This window comes from Trachurus japonicus, chromosome 5 (assembly GCF_045865225.1).
Source record: "Trachurus japonicus isolate A0001 chromosome 5, Traja_1.0".
NCBI classification, from domain to species: Eukaryota; Metazoa; Chordata; class Actinopteri; order Carangiformes; family Carangidae; genus Trachurus; species Trachurus japonicus.
The window spans coordinates 21590837-21615994 of NC_140911.1; the positions used below are offsets into that span (position 1 = coordinate 21590837).

A 25158-nucleotide genomic window follows, 5' to 3' on the forward strand; every position below is an offset into this window, starting at 1 on the left:
AAAGGTGCGAAAAAAAGACGGAGAGAAACAAGAGGTGAGAGGAGAGAGAATAACCAGATGGACGAACAGAAGGGGAGCAGAGAAGATGCAGGGAGAGAAGAGGACAGAAGATAAGAAGAGTGAGGTGATGCAAGGTAAGAGGAGAGAGAAGAGAGGGAGGAGGAGGAGGAGGCAAGCATCAATCTTAGCTCATTATCATTTGGCTTCAGCGAAACTAGGGCAGAGCCGAGCACAGTCCCCACAGTCCTACACCTACACACACACACACAGGTCTTTTTTATCATTGTGAGGACACATGTTGACCTGCAGCGTTCCCAGGCATCAGCAGCTAACAGCACTAAGATGGTTTCAAACACAAACTGTCCACAGACACACACACACACACACACACACACACACACACACACACACACACACACACACACACACACACACACACACACACACACACACACACACACACACACACACACACACACACACACACACACACACACACACACACACACACACACACACACACACACACACACACACACACACACACCATCTCAAATGATCCAGCATCATCCTCTGGCTGCTAATGTTTTTCAGTCTGAACCTAAACAGAAAAAAAACAAAAAGGAAATCAATACTTCACATCGAGCAAAAGAAACCATGAGTATTTCTCACCAAGGAAACATCCCATAATGAGCGTCTCCTTTCAAACGCCCACTGGCTCTCACTGCTCTTCATCCTCATCGTCCTAATACGCCCCTGTCCTCGAGTTACAGGAGAAAGAAAACCGGCCTTTCTTTCTCTGATCAGTGACGACGACGGCGACAAAGATCACGATGATGCAGTTTTTAAAGTCTCATGTGTTTCTGTCAGAACATGACGCCTCGCTGCAGCTACAGTCTGACGTATCACCGCAGCCCTTTGTGTGTTGTTGTCGGCCTCTGATTGGACAATTAAACCAATGATTCAAATAAAGCCGTGTTTGCACCTATTCACGACCTCTGACCTGAACAACTACATGGGTTGATTTCTCCAACCTCTGACACAACTCATGCTTTCTTAAATAGCCCCCCAGGTGTTCTGGACCTTGGTTGTCATGGTTACAATGATAAACATGTGGACCGTGTTACCTGCCATCATCGCCATAGCAGTCACGGCTTGGTCAGGTTTAGACACAAAAACTACCTGTTCAGGTTTCACGTTTAAGAACTTTCTCGAATTGGTCACATGCACTTATCTAAATTATTCCTCAAACAGCTGCACCTCAATGCAACAGTCTCTCATCCAAATTCCAAACAAAACACTCAATACACATGTCAGGATCAACTTTTAGACACTAATGTATATTAAAAATAATAATAAGGTAAAAACAAGTAACTTGAATTTTTCCTTTTCCTTTTAATTGCTTTGTAGCAATACAAGACTATGTCAAAAAGCGTATTATGTCTTTATTGCATGCACTGTGCTGATTGTATTTTCCTAGAGTGATTCCTGGATTGTTCGCTTGGCAAAATTAACCATTTAATGCATTTAGTGTCAAAGGAATTTAAAGTGATTAACAGGGCGCTGATTTAACACCCCTTCTAAGTTTATTATAACACAGTGTCTGCACCCGACCGAGTGATCAAAGCTGCTTTCATCACTTTAATCTATGTAATGTCACATATATCACAAATTTGCTTAATGTCTGTTGAGCTTTCCACTTAAAACACATTCAAGCTTGATTTAAAATTCAGTTTTTAATGTGATGGGAAGAACGGGGACTATAAATTAATGGGAAACAAACAGTTATTAATAACATCTGCCCCAACCGCTGGTGAAGTGTTTGAGATCTTTCATCTGCATTAAATTAAATTAAATTAAATATTTGTAGCCATCACGCTGCTGAAGGACTGGTGTGGATAGCTACATTAAAGAAAGAGGGGGATGGTGTCAAACCTGTCCAGACCCTGAACAACATGTTTATAAAAGTTAAAGCCACTGAATCAGAGGGACAAAGCTGAATACACAACTTCCTTCACAACACCGACCAGCGTAAGCAGATAATGACCCAGTTTAAAAGAGCTGATGCACAAAATGTATATATAGTATGTATAAATACATATACGTAGACCTGAGCCTAAATTACCTCTACTCATATCTCACTCAGGGTGCAGCTGGAGCAGCTGTGGCCTCCACCCAGTCCCTTATAATGATCCACTTAGTTAATGTTCCTACAGCTGCAGTCACTAAACACCGACACTGGAGGTGACCTAAGTTAAAATAATTCTCTCCTCCTGCTGTAAGTTGATGTTTCCCAGAAAAAAAGTTGAGCAAAAGGACAAACTTTCATTAAAAAACATTAAGTTAATTGTGTTAAACAAACCCTGCATTATTGAACTGCAGTAACTTTATGATAAAGTATCTCTAACTAGCTCCACACACGTCTTAATGGAACCATCTCTGCTCAAATCTAAAAAGTGTTTTTTATGGTTTAAACATAAATCTCCATGTTTGTTTTATCTTTTGTGTTGATCAATAAGAGGACAAGAGAAGTGAGACATCACATTTCAGCGTAGTTTCCGATATAAACATCTTCCTTTAGACCGTACAACTACATCTAAACCATAAAGACGGCAAATCATAAAGATGCACTGACAACCTGTTCAGAAATCTTGAACTTGGTGCTAATGTCAAGACGTTGTTGTGACACGTGCAACGACTCCTCAGTTCTAATGTGGCGAAGTTTCTTTCCTCAAACTTGCTGTGCGATGAAGCAGAATGTAAAGACCAAACTGGTTATGGCTAAAGGCCTTTCCCTGTGCCAGTTCGCCTAATCAGCGCAGACATGTCTTCTTCTCATCAGAGCTTTGATTTAACAAAGTTAGCACAGTGTTTTTCTTTTCCTCATCCAGTTATTCATCATTTAGACGCAAAGAGACTTGTGATGCGACAGCACAATCCTCATGTCATATTGGCTGTCAGTCAGACTGTCCTCAAGAAGGATGCAGAGAGAGACAGACAGAGTGTGGGGTGGGGGTCAGTCTGGCAGACAGACAGACAGAAAGCTACCAGAGAGGAGACAGACCAGTATAGGTGAGTGGAGACAGACAGACAGACATACAGACAGACAGACAGGAGAGTGAGACTGGTCTGTGACCTTTTCTAACATTCAGTTTAAAGATCAGAGACATCAAAATGAATTTTTCTTCCTCTTCCACACTGCTCTTCACTTTGTAACTGTCACACACACACACACACGAATATTCTCATGACATTTTCGATTTTTGATCCAAAGTGTGTAGATTTATGTGAACTTACAATGGACATCACATTGTGTATGTGTGTGTGTATGTGTGTGTGTGTGTGTGTGTGGGGGGCGGGGGGCGCTAATGGTGCTGCCTTAGTCTGCTATATCTACGCTGGAAGCATATGCCTGGTGCTAATGATCATAGAGCCAGATAGCACCATATGCCACTGGGCTGATTCTTCTCCTCAGGAGCCTTATGATACTATGAGCGCGCACATTTTTAGCACAGGCATCCCCCAGTGGGAATCGAACCCGTCACGTTGGCTGTGTTGGAGCGATCATTACCTTCTGAGCTACAAAGCGACCGCACCTCACTCGCAGCTGCTCAGGTCCTGCATCATCCCCGCTTAATGCACAATTAAGCTTTTTCCCCAGAGTCGTTCTGTTCCTTATAGCGAACCCATGGCTGTAAGACTCACCCGCCGCGGGAGATAACACCCGTTAATTACACACAGAACAGTACCGTGCTCTCAACAAGAGCTGTTCACCTAAAGCAGAAACATGCAGCCTGAAACAGATCAGACAGTTTCCCCTAAGTTCAATATCTTGTGATTTCCCTGCTGGAAAAAGCGTCTCTACACCTGCTGTAGCGGCTTTTACAGCAGCTTTACTCCTGCTCTCTGCATTGAGCATCATGAACGTTTAATATATTTGACAGTGCTGTACAAAGGAGGCTAAAGATATAGTCACTGATGCCTCACTCCCACTGCAACCAGAGTTTGAACAGTTCTTAGCATTTATATCCTTTATCTTATTTTACTGTTTTAGTCCCTCAGTCTTTAGCTCCAGTGTTTCCTCATGGGGGCCTGCCAGACTGGGAGTTGTCTCTGGTCTACCATTGGGGGTGCTGTCCCGTGGACGTCTCTGGCCCAGGTGGCTAGTCGGCTCTACACCTGGGTGTGGGGGCCTCCTGTCTGCCCGGGTCGGGGTGGTCTCTGTGGCGGCGCTCCCTGCGGTCATGGACTGTGACCCATCTCAGTGTGGTTGGCCCCCAAAGGTAGCTTCTTCCTCTCCTCAGGTCTCGGTGCATGGCCATGTCTTTTTAATGACAGCTAGTGTATGTGTGGGTCTGTGTGTGTGCATGTGTATGAGTGTGCATGTGAGTGTGGATGTAATTAATCTCTGTGTACATATATGTGGGGGTGGGAGGATTGGGTTGTCTTCATTTCCTTTGTTATTTTTAATCTATGTAAGGCACTTTGTGCTACTCTTTGTATGAAAAGTGCCATACAAATAAAGACTGATTTGATTTGATTTGATTCCCATAACCTGTGCACATTGAAGACAAACTAGTTATATTGTCTTATCTGGTATTTCACACTGTGTTTTTTTATTGTTCTTTCTTTGGGAGAAGCCAAATACATCTTTTTACTGAGATGGATGGAAAAACCAACCAACCAACCAACCAACCAACCAACCAATGTCATCGTAAGATTATCTTGATGGTATAGATCACAACTCATCAGAAAACAATAGTACAACTAAATGCTACACAAGGCTTTGTACCTAATAATAGATGTATTAAGCCTCACAAAGAAAGACAACTAAAAAAAACAAAAACAAGCTGAAACTAAATAAAATAAAATAAAACTGCTAAAAGTAAAAAGAAATGAAAAAGGAAGAGATAAAAAAAAAAGTATAATAATGCTGCAAAGTCAGGTGGCAAAAGTTTGTGTTTTAGTTAAAAGCCAATGGTTAATCTTCTAGAGCGTCGCAGCCCTGACAGCAGAGGCCCCGTCACCCTCGGTCTTCAGCCTTGACAGGGGGATAACTAACGGGCTCTTATCTGAAGATCTCAGGCTACGGGCTGGTGAGTAATGATTTAGAGGCTCAGTCAGGTAGCTCGGTGCCACACCGCGTTAGAACTGATACCATAAATCAATCCTAAAATGGACAGGCAGCTGGTGAAGGGTGAAGTGAAGTTGAAATATGGCTGATACGATCACGCTTTTGTGATTTGCTTAAAAGTCTGGTGGCTGCATTTTCTACAGCCTGAAGCTCTGCCAATCAAGCTTCAGCTGAAGGCATGTCACACAGACCCAGATGAGAAGTGAAAAAAGCATGATCCACTTCTCATTGAACACTGAGCTCGGATCTGATTAAAGATTTGCGCTTTGGAAGAGTCAATATGGAGTTTATTTTCTGCCATGACAACTGATGTGATTCTGGGGGATTACAGGACAAATACAGCAGACTATCATCTGCATAGTTATGAAATTAAATGTTTTTCTGGTTCATTATTTGATCGAAAGGGAGGAAACAGAGAAAAATAAAACAGATCCTACTAGAAGGTCCCAGAGCCTGGTAGTACCTCCAAACCTCAACAATGCTGAAATGGGGGTAAATCCATTGATAGTCTGTTAAATAAGTAGGAGATGAATCACTGAAGGGAACTTCTGGACCCACATACTCAACCTTTTCCGTTATAATACTATGGTCCACTGGGTCAAATCTGTGTCAAATTCATACTAAGATCAGGCAAAACTGGTATTGATCATCAATATATAGTACATACTATAGATATCACTGATAACTCTTGCAAGTGTAGTTTCTGTGCTGTGACAGAGGGGTCAGATCCAGGTGTTTTGAGAAGTAAAATAACAACTGATGTTCGTAAATGTTGAACTACAACACTGAGAACCTCCAAAGACATTGGTATCATGTCTAGTGAGTTTGATGATGGTGTCAGGTGTGAAACAGCTGCAGGTAGGTCTTGGACAGTTGTTTCCTTAAAACCATACTGGACCATCAATTTTCCTAAAATCTCCCTGTAGAGGTGAAGAAACTGGAACAGCAGCAGTAGCAGCAGCCACCAAACAACACACAAACAAGTCTCTCACCTTGAACACAAACATCTCCCGCCTGAAGAAGGCCACAGTGTTGAAGTTTCCGTCACAAATGTTGGGTTTGCCGTTCCCGGGCAGTGCGGGCCGATCACCGGGCGGACGTGCCGGACGGGAGTGGCGGTCATGTTTGCGCTCAGAGGTGGAGTGTGTGCGTCGAGAAGGTAAGGTGGGTAACGGCCTGGTGGGTTCCAGCATGGCTGTGGGGATACCTGGTCGGAAGAACATGGAGAGTATCATGAATGATTTGTATGTTTAGCTCTACTGAAACACAGATTACACAAAACAACATTTCATTTATTCCTTTAATAAAGCAGCACCATAAATGGAGATTCAAAAAGAAAATAAAAGAGGCCATTCTTTGTAAAAAAGTTACGTATGTGTCTAGTCGGTTGAATTCTTATCTTGAACTGTAATACTGTAATGTGTTGAACTAGTCAAATTTATTTTGTATTTGTAATATTGTTTTGTATTTTGTATTTTAATAATTCAATTCTGACATTTTACTATTATGCTATGTACAGGTGTCACCAAGGTGAGGACTACAGGAGATTTATAATAAAATAAAAAACAAAAACAAACCACTGCCAAATGGATTCATACAGGACAATTTTTTGCACAGTTATCAGAGGTAAGGAAAACCATAGCAAGTGTAAGTCGCAGTGAATCTGAAAATATAAGTTGCGTGTCTGGGAGTTTAGAGTCAGGAGAACTGATTCAGATGCAAATTGTAGCTCGCGCCTCACATCTTTCCATTTGCACTCCCCGCCACCCCCCCCACCCCCACGCTTCACAGTTTGACAACCTCTGGTTCAGAGACTGTGATGATGCTTTACGTAAAACAGCAGAGCAGCACAGCCAGACTCTGTGTTTCTGGTTCATACTGGAAACATGACATTGGAAAAAAAAACCTGCCACCTTCATATTTAAAAAAAAAAAAAAAAGTTAAATCGATCTTCAAAAATATTTGGTATTTTTAGGTTGAAAAAAAATCTATATTCACCAATGAACAGCAGCTTTCAATGAGAAGGAACAGTTGGTGTTTTCAGGTGGTGGAGAGACAGAGCGGCGAGGCGAATAGGATGAACTCTCAGCAGATAAAATAACAGGCTTTGTTATCCACGCTGAGTGACAAATACAGTGGAAAAACACAGTTGACAGCACTGTTTTGACCAGTGTTTCCCTCCAACACTGACTTCAAATGTCACCCATGTATCGTGACCTTTAATGTTAAGATCAGTTTATTTTGGTCCGAAGAAAAACTTCCCGCTGTGCAGATTAGAGGAGGAACAAAGCAGTCCAATGATTGCTGTTTGGGGTATTTGTGAGGTGGATTATTTTTTCTGCTTCTTTTTGTGTCTTTGCATCATATCAATAAATGTTACACTACATTACGACAGAGGCTCTGATGATTATTTCAGGGTTGGAATAAAAAAGCATGTCAGGAAATGTGTCTGCTGCTGACAGGCCGCCGCTGTTTAATGTTTGTTACAAAACAGAAATAAAGAAACGAAAGTTGAGAGAGTTTAGAGGGATTTGAGGCTTCATCTCTTCTCTGAGACAGAACAAAGTGTCCCCGGTGTGAATGCAGAGGAAATAACACAAAGTCACACATTTTGTTTTTCTTTCCAGGCAAACATTGCTCAGTCAGCACTGCACATTGTTTATCAGCACCATCCTGCTTCACATTCGTATACATTCACCCACCACAGGGCTCCATACTTCAGCTCTCCATAATTCAGCTGCACTCTGGGCTTCGGGCTTAATAATTAATATCCAAGGTGTGTTGTTTTTGCTTTTGCAAGTTTTTGCTTTCAGGTCTCGAGTGAAGTTAACTGCTCACGCAGAGACGTCCAAATAAAGTCTCACTGTTTGGACATAAATGTATAATCCTGAGGCTTTTTGTGGGTCGGCGTCCTCTCACCAATACTCCCTCGGTTGTTTTGTTACACATTTATGCTCAGGATTCAGGTCATCTTCAGTTGTGCAGGTATATCACAAAAATGTAGCAATATTTTCCACAGCTCCTGTCTCTCATGAATTGTCCTTACCAGGCAAAAAGGAGCTGTTTTTATTTGAAGCAATCACAGGAAACATGACAAATTTGCCACTACACTTGAAAGGAGAAGCCTCTCTTCTGGTTGGCTGATAGTTTTCTGAGTGACGGTCAAACACTGAGGAAACCAAATCCTGCAAATACTGGATTGTGGGTGGAGTGGGCGGGGCTTGGAGACTGCTATATTGTGACATCACAAAGTTGCAGAAGTCCTGATGGCGGGTTTTAAGGCTTGGTTTCTTAATACAGACTGTGTCTATTTCACTGTGGACTGAGGTTTTGATACTTTCACAGTATTAATATAGAACCTAGACCTAATCAAAGAAGTTATTGAATTTGAGAACAAGTCAGCGCTGTTAAACAATGATCTTCAACATGTTGTATCAGTGGCTGCTCACCGTAGATCTTCTGAATGCCCTGCAGGTCGTCCAGAGGCAGTTTGAAGTTGTGCGTGTCCATGTACTGGTAGAAAGGAGCCATGATGGCGCTGGGATCGTTGGAGTGCTCCAAACCCAATGCATGACCCAACTCGTGAACGGCCACCAGGAACAGATCGTTACCTGGAGAGAGGGAGAGAGAGAAAAAAAATGGTTCAGCCTCACCCTAGTAGAGAGGAAAGAAAAGATTACTGACAGACCTAAAAAAAAAGTTGTTATAAAAGATAATTTCTCAGCAAATCAGATGTTAAAAAAGAAAACAATAAATTTTGCATTTCTGATGGTTTTTGTTCCGTTAAAAAATAAAAAGCCCTGAGCTCCTCCCTGTTGCCTGGAAGAGAGCGGAGTCTCCCCGGTGTAAACAGGAAAGACCAAAGACACAGCGTCACATATAGTGAAGAAGTGAGCTGAAGTTAGTCTGTGAAGCTGTTGACTCATCTGCTGTGTAATGTGAGTCTCACATCAAAGCAGAGTTTGTGGTAAATGGAAGCGACTGTCAGGCTGCGACTCCGAATCCCCCGTTTTTCTTCTTTAAAGTCCAGCATGAGCCGGTTCTTCAAACGCCGCTGTTTGATGGGGATTATTTAAGACTACGGCAAACTGTTTAGTGCCACATCCAGTAAAATTCACGAGTTCATACTCCCACAGATTTTAAATTTATAATCTGTGAATGTATAAATAATGTGCCGCTGCTGCAGGAGTTTCAAATACGCCTGTGAACGGGAAAATATGTGGAATTTGGACTCTGAAAATATCCCACTGGATCCTCTCTGCAGTCTGATGTGTCATTGTTTGAATGTTTCCGCTCAAAAATACGACAGACAGCGATTCGCATGCAAAGAAAGCTGCAGAGACTTTCAAATTAAATGTGTCATGCTCCATGTAGGTTCTGAAAATGATTAAATCACATTAATATCATAAACTATTATTATAACGTATAACTATTCTAAACTATTAATAGATTTAGAAGGGTGAGGAAACAGTGTGAATGGTTCATTCATCAAAGCGTTTGTGAGAGTGTGTGGTCAGTTGTTATATTCACCTTATGTTGCCCTGCCCACTACTCATCTACCAAAGTCCAAAATCAGAGGTGACACCCAGGTGGCCGTGGAAACTCATCTATTTTAGTGTGATCAGCTTTGTGATCCTGCTAACAAAGATGCGTATATGTATCAAAGTGTACATGAGAGTTTCTTCTGTCTTCTTGTAATCGGGATGAGAACCCAGCTGTGCCAGAGACTTTAAAATCTTGAAATCCTTACAAAACTGCATTAAATGATGGGTGTAAATTGGGTCTAAAAGCATAAATATAGGACGTTCATGGAATCTGGAGCCGACAGAGGAGAGAGCCACAGAGAGGAGGGTGTGATTCACGCAGAAAGGGAGGATGTGGATAATCTCTTAACGGGATGATATTCCTGCTGGAGCGTCTCAGTGCAGCAAAAAAAAAACAATATTACTTCTACTATTCATCTCGCCACTCTCACTCCCCTTACAACTAATCAAAATAAAAGCAAGACAGAGAATGGAGGCCTGTGTTTTCCCCAGCGCTGTGTATTCCTTTGGGCTTCTTTAAACCCGGGCTCTCCGTCATAATCTGAAGAGCTGAGATTTTGAGTTGCTGTCAGATGCTTAATGACTTCTTAGGGCCTGAACACAGAGCTCAAATTAATACATTTCATCGCCTCAGTAATTGGGTTTGACTCTGTTTGAACCTAATTACAGAACATAATTATCTTTCTTTCTTGACTCAGGCTCTTCTGTTTGAAGATTATAGCTGCGGTGGCCGGCAGCTGACTTATAGACTAATGCAACTGTAAAGATGGTCGGAGCCAAAGAGCAGAAGATGAAGTCTCTTGCATTAATTTTCTGCTGCTTTTCCTGTCTCTAAACTTACATAATTCTTGTTCTTTACTGCCACCATTTCTTCTCTTTCACCCTGCAACATTAGCTCCATACACAAGTTTCCACTTTTCTTTCACCTTTGAACTCCCCATCAAAGCAGAATGACCACTGGTCTGCTGGTAATGAAACTGCTGCGCTCTTTATTTATCTTGTCTTCCTTCCAACAGTGTTTCTACACTGACAGTTACATTGCAGAAATACAGAAATCCTCCATGTTTCTGACCTGAATTAAGATGGGGGAGGGTGTGTGTGTGTGTGTGTGTGTGTGTATGTGTCGAAGCGTTGTAATTCTTCAAAAGCAAGAAAAAGGTGTTTCCTTAAGTGAAGTGTGGTGCATTGCACTGCACATACGAAGCAGCTATTTCATCCTGTCAGGAATCCATGCAGGGCCACAGGGGGCTGGAGCCAATGGTAGCTGACATAGATCTGATACATAGGTCTTGTTTAAAGGTCTGAAGCCATGCTACTGGCTCTTAAGCAGTGCTCTGAGCTAAAGGCTAACATCGGCATGGTAACACACTCACTGAATGACACAGTGTGGACCAACAGGACAGAATGGGATCATGTCCCCCATAATTTCATCTTGGAGGAGTTAATACATTATTCCAGGATGGCTGTGCCTCACAACAACACAATACAAAAAAAACAAATCTTCTTAAAATAAACAAGTAAATAAATAAATAAACAAACAAACAAACTGATTTTTCAAATTGTATAAATATAAGTGCAAGAACACAGAAGTTGTCTTAAGGTGATTAAGCTGATGTTCACATCCATACATCAACACTAATTGTGATTTTTTTTTACAGGTAGTGAAGCTGTTTGTCTGTGGAGTTTGCATCCTCTCCAAACAGCCAATGGAAGTTCCCCGTCTTAGTTTTGCATGTTGGCCTGCCAGCATACTATCATTTGATACTTAGCACTAAACGCAAAGGCTGATTTGAAAGTCGTTAACTTTGCGCTAGAGTTCCTTTAGTCGAGTTGGTGCCGTCCATTCTCTGGGGCTGTGAATACCTCCAGTTACTTTTCCTCTGAATTACTTCCTCTCTTTCACTCACTCCATCAAACACACTGCTTCTTTCATCCTTCTCTTCCTCATCCTCCCTTTATCTCTCCTCCTCTCACCATAGCCCTCCTCCTCCTCCCCCTTGTCCTTGTCCACCAGCTTCTATCTCTCTCTTACATGTCATATAAAGATAAAGATGATTTTAAAGACGTTCACTGAATGTACGATGGCTTGAGGAAATTCCCAGGGGGCTCTCTGTGTGCAGCTGCCTCTCCCCTTGTGGTCGGTCTGTCGTCTACTGAGATGGCCCACGGCGTCAATGACGGCTTCGTCTATCATGTTTGCCCCGGCGGTCGTCTTCCCGCCTGAGATAAAGCTGATGTTTGATATAAACTGCGATGAAACCCGTCTCTCAAGTAATCCCAGTGTGCCATGTCTGCAGAGTCTGCTTTGTTGTCAAATGTTCATTCATTGCTAAGATACGTTTTCGTGCCATGGATAATTTTGCACAAGCAGCATTAAAAAATAACTTTTGTTTTTGTTTCACCTGCCAAGTTTAATCCAACATTTCACCTGCAAAGAATATTTTTCTTTTTCTCTCCCACGAAAAGGAATTAGGTTCAAATACTTGAAACAAGTCCTGTGTGAAATATTCTTTCAATTAGAAGATAAGAGCAGATTGCTTCATCGCCTATGCAGAGGAGCAAGTCTGTAAATCATGAAAATGAAATGAATGAATGAATGTTTGCACTGTATGCAAGTGTCAGTGGGACGTGTGGAGGGAAAACTTCACCAGTTTATCCACTAAGGACACATTCTTATGGCACTCACGTAATTTCAGACCCTGAGTTTAAGAACTTTGTTTGTATTTTGCATTTGTTTTTCAGATGTAGTACAGATGTTTCAAGTTTTAAACGTGCTTTAGGAATAAATGTGATAAATAAATGTGATTTGACTGATTGGATTTGATACTCTTAGTATTCTTGGATGATAATGGGTCTGGTTGTGCAAAACAAAACTCAGAGAAACTCTAAAAAGGTTACATTTCTTAATTTATCACCATAATCACAGGTACCTTTCTTTTTTTTCCCCTCCTGTGGTGACTAAGGTCTTTTGTGCAACGGTTGAACTGACTCCTCAAGTATAACACTAAGAAAGGGAGAACACTTTAAATACATTTTAAGGAAACCTTAAGGAGATAGCTCCGGTTATTTAACAACACACTGACTATGAATGATAGATAACTTCACTTCACACAACCCAATATCAAATAACCAGAAGTATAACTAAGGAGGGACTTCAATTTGTGTGTTGTGCTAGTGTTTTTTTAGGAACACTTTAACTCAAACCTTAAGGAAAATCTAAGAAAACATAATTGTTTCTGGATTTTTGATTTGGGAGGCTCAGAGAAAGAACTGATGCTGTTACAACAGCTTTTTCGAGGTTCAGTCCAGTGTTTTGGTTAAACATCCCGACAATGAGGGGCGTCAAGTTTTTCTGTGGACTTTTATAAACCTTGTCATTTCGCCCAGAATAGAGGACAAATTGTTTTCATTCTGCAGCTTGAGTGCCTCGTATCTTGGATGAGGCCACTTGTGCCACTCACTTCTCTCCTCAAGGTGTTGGGAGGTTAATAACAGAAACTGTCCCTCAGCAGCAGCAGAAAGAAAAAGAAGAGGAGGAGAAGAAAACAGGTTTTAAGCCGAGGTTAAAATGAGGCCCGTTTGTCCTAGTGACGTCCTTCTGAAGCTGATACCATGAATTAGTTTTCGAACTGTCGGAGAACTTTGCCGTCTCACTATCTTCTCTCTAATCTTTCAATTACTGTGTGTGTGTGTGTCTGTGTGTGTCTGTGTGTGTTTGTGTTGGAAGGGATTTTAGAGATAAAGAGGCGATGGCAAGGATGTGTATGAGCAGCTAGGTGACCGCACACACACTCGCACGCTCCCACAGACACACTCTGAGTCTATATTGACAAATCATCAGTTTAACAACTGGGAAAAGTAAAGAAAAATTACGAATGTGTGCAAAAGACTCGACACAACACTAACCTGAAACTGCCTTATTGCATCCCAGGAAACACTGCATATTTCCTGGGACACCTCAGACTGGAGGAAGCTCGCTGTAATGTGCTACGGCAAATTTAGAGCTTCTCTGTCAAAGCTAATTCTCTTTTCTGCTAATCTCTCAAACCAGATTCCTCTCCCGCTCTATCACCCCCTCTCTCCGAGTCTCCCTCGCTCTCTCTCTCTATCAACACGTTAGTTATTCAAGCAGAGGGAATCTGGCATAAGTCATTTGTCAAACTGAGATAGAAGACGCGGGGAAAAAAACTACAAAGTGAAGCGTTTTTCCCTCCATTTTTCATCCGACGACTAAACGGTCTGGTGCTCAGAGATAGAGCAACTCAGGACACTTTTGCACACGTATTTAATTTACAAGTGCTTTTGTATTAAAAGTAATAAATAAATAAATAAATAAATCACTCAATCAATGGATCAGCTATTTCATTCATTTCAGCTATCACGATGCCAACACCTGCTGTAATATTTATACCTTTGCCTGATTCGCTTAAAGGTCACACTCAAAATCATAAATTCACTGTGAATAAAAAAGTGGAGGATTTGTTTTGCTATTACATTGTGGTTTTACTTTGTGGTTGTTGTGACTTTAAAGGGATAGTTCATTGTCGGTGTAAGATGTTTTTAGAATGGCGGAGCGTTCATGTAAAACCGCTGATGTGTGTTCCCGTCGGGGGCAGTATTTCAGCAAGCAGTCTCTGAATTTGCCTCGAAAACAACACTGTCTCGTAACGTTCTTTTATTATTATTATTATTGAATGTGCAGGTCACAACTTGTCCACCAGAGCGTTTCGGAGTTGTTGGATTGTGTATTTGATGAATTTGATGAGGGAAACCAAGAAATCCCATTAGCCTCCGTAGCGTAGTTCTGAGCAGCTCGCGGCTCAGATCGGCCGTTCTAAAAATACCTTACACCAACAATCAAAGGTAACGAACCTACTCCTAAAACTATTGGGATTATGGCAATGGTCCAATTTGTCAAAATGTTGAACTATCCCTTTAACCTTTGCCTCCATAGGTGGGAGGCAGTCATGTTGTTTTGCTTCTGTCATTTATTTCCCTCTGCTGAGGTTAGCATGCTAACCAGCTAGCTCTTATTGTGTAAATACAACAATGACTGAAGCTCTTGCTCTCTTGCTAACGGTGGTTATGTAGTGCTAGAAAAACTTACTTAAAACTTAGAACTTGTTCCCTGATTTTGTTTCAAGCAGCTCAATTCAGTTCAATATAGAACAAACCAGTGATCGAATCAAATCACCTGCAACACAACTAAACTGAACATGTGTGTTTTTTGATTTCTAAGTGTTGTTTTTTAGATTTTCTTCCTCGACAGCAGGTGGTAGCGTCAGCTTTATGAAATCGGACCCACAGTGTTTTGAACAGTTGTATTTCTGTGCAACAGACAGGCAAGTCACTGAGGTCGGTAGTTTCAGGTGTAATTATTTTGGGAAGGCAGGTTGAGAAATCATAAAAACAGCTGTGGGTGAGGGCTAAATCATTCACTGACGCAGGTAAAGCTGGACCCCTGCCAGAGAAATGAAATGAAATGAAATGACATGGGAGCGCAAAGAAAGACACAGGAACCTGTAACTGTCTTACCGTCATGGTTGGCGTTGCCGAGCGTCCAGGGCTCATCAGAGTCAAAGTGTGTGTCTCCTCCGATGCCAGCGCCAGGGAAATACGCGTGGGCTAGGAAACCCCCCTCTCCATCAAATGGGGAGCTGTCACCATGGAAACCGGAGGCAAAAAAGATCATGATGTCTGCCTCCTTACCCTCGTTCTTGATCTCCGAGTATGGCACCTCCTGAGCATGACCAGAGGGGAGAGAGGAGAGTACACAAAAAGTGACACACTGCTGGTGAAGACAAAACAGAGTTAATTATTATATTGTATATTGGACGATACTCCATCTAAAGCGACTCTAATGTCCCAGATGGCAAAATGAAACCTCTGGCCCAAACATACGTCTGGGTCGTCAGCCCACATAGCCCCACATCTGGGTAGATTGTGGCTGTTTTTCTCTGCTACTGGCTCGAGGCCACAAAACTCCCCATGTGCGTGCCATTGGTCCAGATGTTGAATTAGTATCTGACAATCATGGTGTAAGTGGGCCAGATCTGGGCCAAGGAACTGGATGTACAATGGGCCAGATTAAAAAATCCGAGGCTTATTCTATACTGTTACTAGAAATTTTTCATAATGATGATAAAACTGTTCTACCACATCAGAGGCGATGTGACAGAAAAGAACTGTGTGTAATGGTGTGAAATCTGAAAGATGATTTTCTCAGACCTGGAAGGAGAGTGGAGTGACCGCCTGCCACACGTTGAAGGCCTGTCTGATGGCTCTCTGCGTGTCCTTCTCTCCCACTTTAGGGGTGAAGTTAGATATGCTGCAGGGAAACAGGAGAAACACGGTGAGTGATGTGTAGACAAAATGAGACACAGGACCAGGGCTGGATGGTGCTTTTATGTACCTACCACTGATCGTTAGCAGTGGTTCGCTCTCTGCAGGAACAACTGTGTACGTCATATTACTGAGGATTAAGTTTAGGTTTCTGGATTGTATTACATCTGCCTTAAACAACACAGACCCACTAACTTGGCACCTTGTGTTGTTTAAATTCAGAACAGTTTCAGTCTGAATACCCACAAAACTGCTAAAGTAACAGTCCTGATGCTTTACTGTATTGGTGAGGTTAATGCTATGGTACCTTTCTGAACCTGTCGAGTAGCTTTAGTTTATCACTGAAAATATAGTTTCCAAAACTAAGTTTTTTCTTTCTTTTTACATCTTCGTGGTCTCAATGCTATTTTGACGTCTTTGAATACTTTTGATTTTGCCTTATTATACTACACTGAAAAAATGAAGCCTAAGCTATGCCAATGTTTGGACTTTTTTCAGCTCTTCAATGCCTATATTTGTTTTTCAACAAGAGACATGAAAACACACAAAATATATTGATGAGCAACAAACAAGAACTGTAAGAAAGTTTAAAGTCAGCACTAAAGTTGATAAGTTAATAATGATCCACTTGCTGTAACATCTGGAATTTGCCATTTGACTACACTAATGTAAACAGTGACTTCTGAAGGTTAAGGAGCTTTACACATGCTGCCAGTTTTATCCCTCTGTCTCCAGTCTTAATGCTAAGATAAGTTAGCCACCTGCTGGCTATTCACTCTATAGATACGGGTGATTATTTCTTATCTTGCGATTTAACTGAATTTACACCTGTCTTGTTTGGGAATGTGACTGGATTAGTGTTTAGTTTGAGTCTGTTTACACCTGTCTCTAACATATGTCTATAACTGTGTCCCGAGGATCACTTGAGTCCAGATTTATGTTACTGTCGGCGCAACCTCTGCTACAAAGGAGTGCGTACGCAGTTACGCGCATGCACATGGCTTTTCTTTACAACTTTGGACCCTAGAAACTGTTGCTTTGTGAACAGCAGTACGCTATCATGTTGGCGTGCTGTCATCAACGTCCTGCATTAATGACATATCCCTCTTTGTCCTTGTCTGAAACGTATGAAGATGGATCAACGGTTACACTACGAAAGGAATGTGAATAATTGCGTCTCTGACCACCTCGGCAAGTGGTTTGACCAAACATTTTGATGCCTGTTTACACTTGTATTCAGGGATAATCACTTGTGTCCACTTGTGATTAGATCTCTCAAGATGCATTTTAATGACAGGCTCCTTGAGTTTAGTGTTGAATATTTATAGGCTCTTCAGGTTTGTTCTCAAACTCTGTAGCAGCAGCATCACAGCTAAGCTTGTCTCCCTGTGATGCAGCTCAGAGCTATAAGAGACAAATGAGGAAGAGAGGTCATTACAGAGTAATTGCAGGAGACGAGACGCAGCATCCATATCTATTTTTCTGCCAGAGAGGGGACGGTATATCATTACATGTTTTATCACTCGCCTCACCGTGAGGAAACACATGCGCGTAGCGTCTCTGAGCGTCAGAGGACAGATGGGGGTGATTGGCAGAAACAGAGAGAGAGAAAGAAAGAGAGAGAGAGGGTGGGGGTGGGGGTGTGGGAAAGAAAAGCTAGGACGAGAGAGCAAGATGGCAAAGCGGGTGGTAAGAGATCATTTCACACAATCTGTCTCCCAACAGGGGGCAAATACTTTGTTCCCATCCAGAAAAATTCATTATGGAAATAAACGCCAGCACATTACACAACTGCAACAACTCAACACTTATACATGAGCGCACAACAGCTTCTTGATGTGCTGTAATAAGTCAGAGCAGCAAAGAACGAGTGAATGGATGTGTACTTGTTGTGGTTTATAATAGAGTGAATATAAAACATGATCTGAATGTCAGAGGGAAGACTTCTCTCATTCTCATGTTTGGTTGACATTCGCTTTACTTTATCTCATCATTTGAGGTCCCACAGAAAATAATTATATTTTCAATAAAAACTTTAATAATCTGCTTTTTGTTCTCTTAAATTCTAAATCAAATTAATAGTGAACAACTAAACCAATGTGAACAACCACGACATGATTGTTTATTCATTCATTCATTCATTTCTTTATTTCAGACCCAAGGGGATCCATATCGCCATAAAAGCACAATAAAATAATAAAAAGACAGAATAAGAGTAAAAAAAAGAAAAGAAAAGAAAAACACAAAATACAAAGTACAGAGCCTTCCCCACTATTCAGTGTAGGCTTGCATACAAAACTTTGATGTGATATTTGGGTTTGGAAAAACATCATGGTTTCGATTGAAATATGTATCAAAATTAGATGACACTTGTCTGTGTCATTATCACTGCTACTACCAGATGTCACCTCGCAACAAACCGTCGGTGATGATAAGCTGCTAAACAGACGACCTATGGGCTGGTTTTCTCTTCACGCTAGACTCACACTCCCACACACACACACGATGGAAGCCACAAAAATATAGAAATAATTTTTAGCATTTTTATTAAACCCAATATGAAAACATTTTATGTTTCTTTCTTAGGTCGTATAAGCTACGCTGTCAACCATCTCATTGTGACTCACAGATGAAGAAGCTGACATAATTATATCCTACATATTTATCATCAGCAGATCATTAAAAATACCAGTTAAACAGTTGAAAAAAAAAAGGTAAAAAATAAGAATAATTATATTTAAGTTCTACTTTCTGTTCAACCGCAAACACAAAGACCCAATGAAGAAAGTATAAAAGCATTTTTTCCAGCCCACACAGAGCAATAATGTGTACTTTTTTAAGTGGAACCCAGTATTATTCAATTCACATAATTGTATTAAAGGTCATCAAAATCATCAAATGTCATGTCCGAGCTGTGAAATTGAAGCAACTCAACTGGCATCTCTTCATTAACATGTTGTTTTGGAAATGTGGAGCGACTGCAGATATAAAACATGACTTGAAATTTAAAGAGGTTGTTGTTGTTATTGAGTCAGAGGGAATTACTGTTAGGACTGCCAGTGTGTTTGGCCGAAGTCGGTGATGTCTCAGCTAATCTCGACGAGCCACACTGACTCAAAGTTTAAGCAAATTTAAGCCTTTTTAGTTCACTCCTCTGACAGGTTGTTTGCAAACGGCTCCGTAAACAAGTCATTCTGAGTTTTAGCTGAAGAAATGAAAAATTAATTCAAGCTTGTTTATTTTGATAACAGATTTTATTGTCTTCATCATTTTTGGAAACAAGCAATGATGAGAATTGATCATATTTTTACAGAATGGTTGAGTATTAAGGAGGGTCTTATAACAAATTTGATTCCCATCCCGTTGACTCCCCTCTGTCGAAGCAAATATTATCAGTCTGATGACAGTGGACACAAGTGAGTGTTAAAGATTAATGCCGCTGTTCATAACTCTGTGCGCACATATCCCTTCATAAAGTTTATTTATAAATCCAACTTTCAACCCTAAAGCCCAGCAATTAATTTGTGTGTGTGTGTGTGTGTGTGTGTGTGCCAGGCAGACGGCTAGGTAGCAGTTGTCTGATTTGAGTAAATGGCATGGAACGCTATGGCACTGAAGCTGGCCAAATGACCTGTGGCCAAAACACACAGATGGTCTGATGTCTCTGTCTCTCTCTCTCTCTCACACACACACACACACACACACACACACACACACACACACACACACACACACACACACACACACACACACACACACACACACTGACATACTTAAATAACCGCAGAGAATTAAAAGGGATCAAATGAAGGTAAAGGGCAAGAATGAATAAAAATCAATGTGTCTAAGCAGAAGCAGATGACAAAACTCAACTTTATAAAAAAAAAACCTTTTCCTCAATCATAACATTCAGATTTTGTGTAAACTCTTCCAGTGTGAAGAGATGATTGGAAAACAGGTCATTTACAGGCTGCAGTAAGCCTCACAATGACAGTGCTAATGTTTAGCACCGTAACCAACTTGGCTTAGCACGTTGAAATGCCAACCGTCACCAGTTATCAGTAAACAATGTCCAGCTGTGCAGACTAGAGGCTGATTGGAGAGTCATTAGTTTTATAGGTATTTGGCCATAAACCAATTGCACACATTTTGACATGATGATGTCAAACGATGAAAAGATCGAAATATAACAGTTTATCCTCAGAGGAACATGAATACCTGAAGCACATCTCATGGCAATGCAAATAAAAAGGTCGATGTACAGAAAAAAAAATCAGGAGCAGAGGTCAGTTGGATTTATCCTCTGAGGACGATAATGTGATTGCATCAGAATTGAAAAACAAAGTAGTGAATACATGTGGAAGTTACCCAAATTGAATTGTCCGATCTGAGTCTTTCTCCCTTCTCTACTCTCTTTGCAGGTGAACTGCAAACTGTCTGGGTCTCGATGTCCTTGCACTGATTGATCCACTAGAGAGAAATAATGTTAATGTTGTGTCATTCAGTTTGTGGTTATCTCATTTATATAGGTGAGCTCCACACAATACCGTAGTCTGATGGGGGTTTCTGAAAAGAAGGTGACCTCCCTAATGAAAATACAGTGGCTCACAAAAGTTGTTACAAATGCTCCTCAGGGGAACATGAGCGTCGGGAGTGGAATTCATGGCACTGTGTTCAATTGTTGTCAAGATATACTAAAAATAACACATTTCAGCCTCATGGTCAATCTGCAGGAAAAGTCAGGGGTTGAGGTCAGTAAGATTCGTCCTCTGGGAACCATGAAGTTCAGTCCATCAGAGTTATGAATCAAAGAAGTGGAAGTGGAAATTTTGGCCTGATGACAGCACTGGATGAAAAGTTCAGTGCATCGATAAAAAGTTATTACAGTTACTCAGGGGAACGTGAATGTCTGAAGCATATGGGAGGTCCAAGAGCCAACACTGTGATTCCCCATCCCTAAAGCCACGCTGCTAGCACGGCTAAAAATAGATGAAACAAACTTCATGCACAGAGGACCAGCAGTCAGTCAGAGCTATAGAAGCACAAGTTTTCTCGTTTTATGCTTAAGTCTTTCAACTTTCAGTTTCAATAAAATGTGCTTTGTTGGCAGGAAAGTTAAGAACAATGTTGCTGAAGCATCAACAGAAAACTTAATCGTCTTTCTTGTGACTGCTCTGTCTCAGCAACTGCTTTTTATTTTCTTCACTACCCTAAAATTCCTCTAAATGTGTCTCTTTGCATTGCTGTTGGTGTCGTGTCCAAAGTAGATGAATGGAGCACAGACGAAAATCATCCTGACTGAGCTCATCAATATCTCAAGACAGACTTCACTGGTCACATTAACAAAGTGAAAAAATAACTAAGATTGACTTCTCTTCTCACTATTTCTATGCTCTTTGTCAGAACAAACCTTCAGATTTTACACATTTCCTTTGTTAAATCTTAAAGTGTTAATCCATAAGGAGATATAAAAACCATCTCCGTGTAGTTTTACATCTCCTCTCTCTGGAGCTTTAGTAAGAATAAATCAGTGTCAGCCAATCAGAAGAGAGGAGGCACTGATTCTCTTGACTGATTGACTGTTTTCTGAGTGATCAGATAAAAATAGAGCAGATTTCAGGTAAAACCAAATCCTGTGTTGGTCCAAGAGGACAGACTGGGTTGTTGTGACATCACAGAAGTCCTGACGGCTGAGTTTCTGAATACAGGCTGTGTGTACTTCTCTGTGGACTGAGGCTTTGATACCTTTACGGTAGAACTTAGACCTGCTTTATAATCGCACTACACATACTGTAGACATCTACCTTTACACTGTACAGAGCTTTAATAGCGATAATTCCTTCACTTCCTGAGCGCTCCCTTTAGCAGTGTAAAATGTTGGTGAGTCATTAGTCCAAACAAAAATGTATCAGCAGGATTGCAATAAAATGCAATAAACAGCCATTCATGGTTCCCATCGCATGAACCCTTTTGACCTGCATGATTCTCAAAGCTTCCCTCTTCTGCCTCCATCAGGTTGACATTCTAAATGTCTGTGTGTGACAGATGGATTGTTTTGTCCATAAAGTGTCATAAAACTGAGAAACATTTTCTTGGTTTTGTTACCCAGCAGCTAAAACCCCCGAAAACATGATGAACAATGATGAACAACAGATTAAAGTCATTAAAATTTGTGAGGCTATAAAGCAGGTTTCTAGCACATTTGCTTGATACTTGGCTGTAAAATCAAAACAATCATCTAAAAAATCATCCATATTACTGTAACATCATGTCTTAATACTTCTCTTTCACAGTAACTCACTGAGAATGGCCTTGTTATTGAGAGTGGCTTCATTAATAAACTTTAGGAGGATAAAAAGCTGAAATGAAATTCACAGGAGAGAAAGCTGGAGATGCTTTGGCGCCTAAGAAAAAGAACAATTAAGTTAAAAACGATTGTAAGGATAATGCAGCTCGACCAGTGGCAGCGAAGGCAACGCGCAGCTCTACTGTAGGAATGTGACAGCTGATAGCAGGTGAAACATGAGCAGGGCCGGGAGACTCAGATACAGTAAAGGGAAACCAGAGAGGACGGTGATCTCACACTCTGGGTTTTATGTAACGCTGTAGAGTGGGTAGCTGTAATGCAGGAGAGCTGGGATGCATTCAGTGTCTCGTGGGAGTGGCGTAATTTACATTAGACCTATAAAGCCCTGAGTAGGATGGTTTGGAGGAAAGGGAGGAGAGAAGGGATGAAAAGGAGGAATGAGAGAGAAGAAGAAGAGGCTAAGAGGAGAACGAAATGCTTAAATAAATAAAAGAAATTCCCCAAGTGGCAAAATAATAGGTTGTTAATGTTTAATTGTAGAGTGTGATAAAGAAAACAATTGAAAAACTTGGAGAAAATAGGTTCAAAGGGTGAAACACAGATAAACACAGAAAAAGAGGGAAGGCAAGAAACAGAGAAATATTTATAGTGAGTTAGAGAACAACAGATTAAAAGAAATAAAGCGACGGTTCTGGACCTGATCCCACATTGATCCCACACTCAGAGGAACAGTTTTGACAAGAACTTATTCGTTTTTTGACAGTAGATTAAAAGGCTAGTACTGCCCTCATTGCTGCACATGAAGCATAAGGCTACGACCAGCAGCTAGTTAGCTTAGCTTAGCACAAGGTGTTGTGACAATAGGAAACAGTTGAGGATCGAACTGTGTGAAACTAAAAACAAAGCATGGAAATGTGTTTTTTTTATTGTTGTCATTATTACACAGGAAAGTATTTTGATATTCAATATTATCACATTTTGGCCCAAACACATTTGATCTTTTGTGTTTATAGAACATACGTATCTGAGGTGTAAAACATTTGCAGAAGAGTGTAATATTTAGGAAACTTCTCTCAGAAAGCTCTTTCCCCTCTAGAGAGCCTAAACCTGAACGTGCAGCTTCCTGTTACAAACATCTGTAGAGGACCCTGGTTCTCATTTTCCACTCCGTCACAAAATAGAACCAAACTGACACTGATCAACACTTTTCCATGTGAAAAAAGTGCATGATGGAGAGATAGTGAGTGAGCACCAGACCACCTCACACTCTGCTAACAGGCCAACCAGCTCCCTCACCAGCTGCAGCCTTCAGGACGGCCCTGAAGGCAGCACCAGCAGCTGCCTTCCCTGCTCTCGCTCTGCCCAGTCTCATCGAGGTCGGACTGCATGATGCCGCACAAACATCCCTCAGCCTTCTCAACTCAACATTTTATCGCACTGCTCCTCAACTTTGCAGGAAAGTAAAATGATTTACAAAAATACCAACACAACCTGGGAATTTAAGCCATGCGGACAAACTACTGACTACAGGCAAATGAGGAAGGAGGCAGCTCTTAGGATATTTTTAGGATATATTTTGAGTCTGAGCATCACCTGCAGACTAAAACATGATCAAAATACGTCCTGGATGAATCACTTGCTGCTGCTGAGGAGTAGATTTTTGTTCTTTTACTACATATATATGAATAAACTGACACCTAGAATCAGAAACTCATGAACTAAAGTAGGTTATGATAAAACATCTGATCCAGATTTGAACCTGAAGCCTGTTCGCTGATACTGGCGCACAGCTAAAAACTGGAGGATGCGAACACAAAGAAACACATTCGGCATTGTTTCTATTTTATCCATGGCAATAAAGCTCATTTTGAATTTGAATTTGGATTTGGGAGCAGAGGAGAGAGAGAGAGAGACGTGGAGAGAGGCAGGCAGGAGGATCAGAGGATTTGGTGGGCAGAAGCCACACTGGGAGCTGGGATGTGTTCAGCGCCTCGTGGGACGTCTCTAATCTGCATCAGACCCATATTACACGGCCGAGCTGCCGGCTGCGTCGTCGTCACATCACACGGCCCAGAGTTTGAGTGCGTGGAGACGGTGGACGACAATAAAACAAGGTGGAAAGAGAGAGGGAGGGAGAGAGAGGAGGAACGAAGGAAAAAAAGACAGAGAGATGAGTGGGTGAAATGCAATGCAGGGATGCGAGATGCATTCAGGGTCCTGTGGGACGGAGCTAATTTACATTAGGCCTGGCCAAGTTCAGGCTGGGAGAGAGAGTAGGAAGGAGACAAACAATCAAGGAGGGCAGGGAGGACGACGGAGAAAGACTAAAGAGAAAAAGACGCATGAAGAGAAGGGAAGGATGGGAAGAAATAAAAAGACAAGAACAAAGTCGAGGTATACCTGTAGGAGATCTTTTTATCTCTCCACCTCTGTCCTGTCAGGGCGTAGCGTTTGTTCCTCTGCCGGCGGCCGGTGTGCAGATGATCCGGGACACCACAGCGAGGTCTCCTCATCCACCTGAAAACAACCGTCACATTTAAACTTCACCGAGCAGCTGGAAACCCCACAACCCAGTAAACACATGAGGCAGAGGAGATCGTGTTTGTCATGGAGTCACTGGTATTGGTTTTATTTTCAATCTGTGGAGATAAAAAAAATAACCCTGAAGACATTAACGTATGAAAACCCTCAGTGCCTCCTCCAGTGTTCACTCTCTGATGTCTCAGTTTGCAGTTTAAATCCTCTAAACAACATATTTGATTTCACGCTGATGGGAACAAAAGCAGTTTCTCATTTGGACCAGCAGACTTTAATCAGCTTTAGTTAACTAG

General features: G+C 41.4%; 1 protein-coding gene across 1 annotated transcript in view; it reads right to left on the reverse strand.

Annotated features, from left to right (window-relative positions):
* mmp24 (matrix metallopeptidase 24) overlaps positions 1-25158 on the reverse strand; it is a 70918-nt gene that overhangs the window by 12557 nt on the left and 33203 nt on the right. Inside the window, exons 3-7 of the mRNA XM_085776759.1 lie at positions 24728-24844; positions 15907-16006; positions 15214-15418; positions 8584-8745; positions 6127-6341 (exon numbers count right to left, since the gene is read on the reverse strand). Coding sequence (XP_085632885.1) covers positions 6127-6341; positions 8584-8745; positions 15214-15418; positions 15907-16006; positions 24728-24844 — 799 coding nt within the window. The remainder of the gene's footprint in view (positions 1-6126; positions 6342-8583; positions 8746-15213; positions 15419-15906; positions 16007-24727; positions 24845-25158) is intronic.